This window comes from Neofelis nebulosa, chromosome X (assembly GCF_028018385.1).
Source record: "Neofelis nebulosa isolate mNeoNeb1 chromosome X, mNeoNeb1.pri, whole genome shotgun sequence".
NCBI lineage: Eukaryota > Metazoa > Chordata > Mammalia > Carnivora > Felidae > Neofelis > Neofelis nebulosa.
The window spans coordinates 104,335,590-104,341,740 of NC_080800.1; the positions used below are offsets into that span (position 1 = coordinate 104,335,590).

The 6,151-nt window shown below is 39.0% G+C and overlaps 1 protein-coding gene across 1 annotated transcript; it reads left to right on the top strand.

The window, feature by feature from the left end:
* Positions 1-3,733: 3,733 nt before the first annotated feature.
* Positions 3,734-5,777, top strand: PRR32 (proline rich 32). Its single transcript, XM_058712437.1, has 2 exons — positions 3,734-3,918; positions 4,747-5,777. Exons 1-2 carry the CDS (start codon positions 3,899-3,901, stop codon positions 5,624-5,626), a joined length of 900 nt encoding a protein of 299 aa, XP_058568420.1. The 5' UTR covers positions 3,734-3,898; the 3' UTR covers positions 5,627-5,777.
* Positions 5,778-6,151: the final 374 nt, after the last annotated feature.

Genomic DNA, 6,151 nt, shown 5'->3' on the forward strand with positions numbered 1-6,151 from the left:
TTGGTGTCAGATTGGCTCTATCTGAATACTGGCCGCCATTTACTAGCTGTGGGGCCTTGGGAAAAAAAAAAAAACCTACTTAACTTCTCCAATTCTCTTTATTATCATCTATGAAATAGGTTTAATAACTGCCTTAAAATTTTGTGTGAATATTAAATGAGACAAAATATATTAGATGTCTGGTACAGAGTAAGTGGTTAAAAAAACCCTGGTTTCATTTTCCTTCTTTCTTTTTTCTCATCTGGCTTGCTCCACTACTACTTAATTTCCAGTTGTGACTCTCAGGAAATCAAGAAAAAATAGAGCACTGGGTGTTCAAGGAACTGATAGCCTCTGATTTATACACAGAAATAACCTGTTTTGGAGTAACTGCCATAAATTACCAATTTGAAACTAATATATATATATATATATATATATATATATTTTTTTTTTTTTTTTTTTTTTTTTTTTTTTTTTTTTAATCTGGAGCAAGGAACTTGAGAAAAGCAATGATAGTCTACTGAACTTCATTGTCAACTAGGTCCAACCATGAGGTATATATTAGTCACTTCTGCAAGTGCTGGTGGTAAGATAACCATACTCTCACCTGTTCATTCTCATCAGTTACCACACAGAGTTTGCAGGACAGCTGGTGGCAGAGAGGACAGGAGTACTGCCTATAGTTGTGCAACTGAATAATGTTGTCTGACCTACGCTGGGATAATATCATGCTTTCATTACTCTCATGCTTTTTTCATACACTGAATTAAATAAAAACAGACCCTTAAAAATATCTGGTCTATCTTTGGGAAGTACTTTTCGATATCCTAAACTTGCAGAGCTTCCCAGGAGAATAGGCACATTACATTTTGAAAGTGAGTTAATGGATGAAATCTTTTGACAATAGTCTCCCAGAGATCAGCATGACAATCTTCTCATCACTTCCTGATTAGCCTGATGGTAACAGAGAAAGCCATTCTTATGTCTCTATCCCCTGGATTATTTTTCTAAGCAAAAGAGAAAGATTGCATTTTAAATGTCTTTACACATCTGCAAAATTTCTTTGAAAACAAAAAAAAACCCAACAATGTTATTTTGGCAGTACAACCACATTTTTAATAACCTTGTAATTGTTGTGCAAAAGTAAATATTTCCTTCCATGGTCCTCACTTAGCATTTTAATAAAGTCTTCAAAACCTTTTGAGAGATATGTAATATCTGGAGCTGTGTCATGAAATAAGAAGCCATAGGTAATGAAAGGCATTTATAACTTAGCTGCTTTCACAACTAAGCTAACTTTTGGCAAATCTTTAATTTCCATTACCCATTTTTCTCTTCCCAAAGCAGTCACTCAAACATACAAACAAAAAAGGCACACGATTTACTATTTCATTTTCAGAGCTTGATGGATAATTGAAGTAGCCTAACCGCTTTTTTTTTCCAAACGGTAGGTTTTGAGATGATCTAATTTTTCCTTTATGAAATGTGAGTGCCTTCAAATATTACCTCATTTGTACAATTTTCCTAATTATCTTGCTGACCTTGCTATCTCTAGAGGGTACAGTTGACTCTTTAAATTTCTATTTCTGCCAAATATGAGCCCTAGATTGGATTAAAAATCTGAACTACAAAATTCTAAAAATTTTCATTTACTACTACCTCTATACCTGTTCTTAACACAGAATACCATCTCCTCCTCTTTCCATGTATATCGCATTAGTCCTACCACATAAAATATTTCATGGCTACTTTAACCTAAAATTACAGTTTCTTCTTCTGAATTTCCATTGCAGTGTTAGTTTTTACCACGCAGCAAATTGTCTGCATTTATTCTTTTTTATACCATTTTTCAATTCTTTTATAGATGTTATTTTCTCTCCCCAGAAAGTCTGAATATTCCTTGAAGTCCCCATTAATTGCTTATTTAACTTTTGTTATAATGCGCAGTGAACCAAATAGTCAATGCAGTAGGCATTCAATAAACATTCATCTCACAAAAACTAACAAGTAACGAGGCAAAATCTGAGTTGGTATCCATAAATTTATAATGCCTATTATGACTTTGGAAAATTCTTGATGACATTGATTTTGTTACTGTGTCCAACTATTTGGTGTCTATATTATACTTCAATCTCATGGAATCCAATTAAGATGATGTTTTTACTGAACAGACATTTCTAGGTTAAACAGCCAATGATTGAAATAACTTGACAGGCATAAAAGGTTTGTTGGGGCTTCCTTGCCGTTATTTGGGAAAAAATGCATAAACTATGTAAATATAACTTACCAACTATTAGGCATTAGCCCAAGTTGCATTTATCCCTCTGACATAGCAAGTGTTCAAAAAGCTTTAATGCTCCACCACAATTCTATTGCCAATAACAAGTTTTCTTTTACATTAGGACAAGGAAATAATAAACTGAAGAAAAATATAATCAAGTTGGGGAATCAAGAAATTTCTTAATAGTGAACCATGCTAGGCAAGTGGATAGATTCTTCCGGGAGGAGTGTTGGAAACACGTTACTTTCATCTTTCAATGAGATTGAAAACAACAACAACTCAATAGTGTACAGACAGGGACAAGGCACCCTGGCAGGAAGATGTGGACTTAGAGACCCAAAAGGTTATTTCTACCATGCATACACAAATACACACACATTCCATATATAAATTGAAACACATGGTGTTTGAGTCTGTTATCTTTCTTTAAAAAAAAGAAAAAAAAAAAAATATATATATATATATATATATATATATATATATATATGACTGTTGAAATATAACAGCATGTTCTGATATTGGAAACAATAAAAGATTTTAGGGTCTTTAAAGCCTAGTCTAAAAGGCACAAATCTCAGGTAAATTTAAGGAAGTGAGCCAAGTTTATGGCTTTATCTTAGAGCAAGATTAGTAATCTTAGATGAGGATATGGCCTTTGTAATTTCAGAGCAATCAATCTATATATCAATGGCAGAAAATAAAAGCTGGGGAAGTGTACTTGTTTAAATTGAGGGAAGTAGATGAAACTTAGGTTGGAAGAACAGAAAGTGCCTTATGCAAAAAAGTTACAAGGTGAAATCTGAGTAATACTCATAAATGTATAATAGCTGTTATGCCTTTTATTCCTCCTCCCACTTGTAGAGAAGTTTACAGAGCTGTATTCCAGGAAATAAAACACACACACACACACACACACACACACACACACACACCAACATACAGAGCCAATAAACTAGAAAGTAGGTTGAAGGGGAAAAAAAAAAACCATAAATTGAGGGGCTAAAAAACAAAAGCTAGTATGATTCTTAGGGGGACTTTTCTATAATGCTCTTTTTGTTTGTTTCATCTTCACAAGAAAGACAGATTGAAAAGCAATTTAACTCCACAAACTTCTGTTCCCCACCAACTATGCATCTTCAAAACTCGAATTTAAATTAGGAGACTAAGCATGGTACCTTGCTCAATGTTTGTATTTCCAAACTCTAGGAAGAGATGTGATGGTAACTACCTTGCCTAACTAAAACTTAAGAAATAATTCTCCATAAAGTATCATGTCTCCATGATTCTTCTAAAATCTTGAAATGATTTGTCTGCAATTGGGTTGATTTAGTGAATGCTCTTACCATCCACCTACTACTATGCAAAAAGGAGTCCTACATTTAGCTTCAAAGGAGTGTCACAGATTTATCCCCTCCCCCTCTTCACTCCTTTTCTCCCTCCCTTCCCTAGCAACTGCTAACCTCAGAAAGAGAACTCCAAATCTAGAAAGAAGCAGTTGGTCCCTGGCTTCATTCGAGTTGCCAAGCTGCTCTAAGGCAGAAGCACGAGTCGTCTCTCCAGACCGAGTTGGCCTGTGTGGGCGTTCAGCTGATTTTCTCCATCACCTCAGGGAGGCTTTCCTGACCTACTTTCTCCATGGCTTGTATTGAAAATGTGTAAGTACAAAACTGAGTTTTGTTTAATTTTGAAGGCAAAAGGCAGTTTTAATTGTTTTCCTGTGTAACTGGGACAGGGACAAGTGGGTGGAGGGAGTGCAGGAGGGGATCGCAGACAAAAACTTGCAGGACACAAACTCAAGTACTAAAAATACTGGATTTAGGGGCGGGGATTTTCAAGTGTAATTTTGAAACAAAAGTTGAAATCCTTAGTTTAAACAATTGGGCTTAAACTTGAGGAAATTCATACTCTAGGTTGTGGTACAGGTTGAATGAAAGACAGTTTTAAGAAAACTCGGTGAAAATGTTGAATGATACTTCATTAAAACAAACTGGAGTGTTCGTTAACACAAATAACGTTTCTTCTACTTCTGCGGAGAGAAAAAAAAAAAAAAAAAGTTTTCACTCACAAGACTTTCCAAAACACTCCTGCCAGAATCTGAATGCTGGGCTTTAGTGGAATATAGGTCCTATCGGGACTGGAAGGAGCTGTGTTTAGTATGGCGAACCGGCGCACTGCAGACTTATTTTAAGAAAGCTCTCTGGGTTTTCTCAGCTTCCTTACTGCCTTGAGGAGGTGGGGAAATGGAGAATGGGGTGGAGCCACAAGAAAGCCAGAAAGGGGGAAATTGGGTAGTCTGCCTCTTAAAGAAGCCACCTGACATGGTGAAAGTGGGCTCTAAAAGTGCTTGCTGATTACACGTGGGAGGAGATCGGGCGCTCCCTTTCCCCTGGTATATACCAGCGAGTTTAATCAATCACATATTTCAGGTATTGTCTGGCCACCAATCCCATTTTTATTGACTTATTTATTTCTATTTTTTCAAGCCTTGGAGGGCATGCCCCTTCACCCAGGGGAGTAGTTGCAGACGAGTGTGGGATCCGGGAGCCACGCCCTGACGACAGGTCCCTCCAGTGTCCGAGTTCTCTGCCGAAAGATGATGCAGAACCTTTGGGCCACCATCGTGTCCTGCTGAGACCTCCTCTTAATGTGCTGACCGACCTGGCAAGAGAGCAGCTGGAGCGCCCCTTCCAGACCGCGGGAGCCTGCATTCCTGTCGATAGTTCGAGATCTCACAAACACCCCTGTGGGTCACCACCTGCTGTTGCGGAAGAGTCCTTAGCAACAGCAGAAGTAAATAGCTCTGAGGGGCTGGCAGGCTGGAGGCTTAGGGGAGAGGATTCTATTAATGTGCCCCAGGATTTCTCTGGCAGCACTCCCTCACTGATGATAGGGGGCGCAAGGGTCAGCAGTGGGGGCACCGAGAGAGGTGGCAATAATGCGAGGTTATACGTGGCTTTGCCACAAGGTCAGGGGTTCTTTCCATCTAGGGGTCCACAAGTAAGAGACCCCCTTCATATCCCCACCGTTAGATCAGGGGTGATGATGGAGCTGCCTTCAAGAAATACGAGAATGACTGGGAAAGAAAGGCTGGCTCATGTTTCTTTCCCACCAGGAGGCCTGCGGCACCCTGTGGAGAACTGGCCAAGGCCTCTCCCATTGTCTTCCAGTACTCCAGGTTTACCTTCTCGCCCTACCGCTCATTGCTTTATACCTCCACGACCTCCAAGTTTCAGTCCATTTCTTGCTATGCCTATTGCTTTTGCTCCACCCCCAATATTTGGTCCTCCACTGCCTTCTTATTTTGCCAATTTTCCTTCCTGGGGTATGCCGGCTCCTGCACCCTCAAACAGAGAGAACAACTGAAGACAAAAAGGAAGGAGGGGAAAAAAGGATTGGGGGAAAAAGTGAAAATTACTCATTTATGTTTTTATATTTCAAACCCCCCTACCCTCTTAGACTCTGTTTAGCACTAATGTGCCTTACATGCTTGGAGATTCAATAAAGATTCTGAAGTTTGAAATACTGTGAATTCTTTTTAAAAACATCACCCTGGGAGCCTAAGCCTTGGCTTTTGTTTTTTATCTTTAAGGAAATTAAAGCATTAATGTGCTAGTGCTAAGTAGCTTAGTTGAATCCCTAGCTGTGGCTTGCAGCCCTGTGACTATAGGGGAGGGTCCGTTGGGTTCTTGCTAGGCCAAATCTAAGGTGGGTAATTCCTACCTGCCTAAGGCTATGGGGGTTGCTCAGAGCAGTATTGATAAGGTACGTAAAGTAGACCAAAGTCTATATAGTAGAGGAAAATGCACAGAGTAAAAATAGCCAGATGAGACTGAGGTGAGAGAAATAGCCAACATTTCACAGCCAGGTAGAGGCAGAACCAGGCTGAAA

What these genes read in the sequence shown, in the direction of transcription:
- PRR32 (XM_058712437.1), top strand. Translation starts at nt 3,899, where the DNA reads ATGGCTTGTATTGAAAATGT. An exon ending in ATGGCTTGTATTGAAAATGT is followed by an intron (nt 3,919 to 4,746) that starts GTAAGTACAAAA and finishes TATTTTTTCAAG; the next exon opens with CCTTGGAGGGCATGCCCCTT.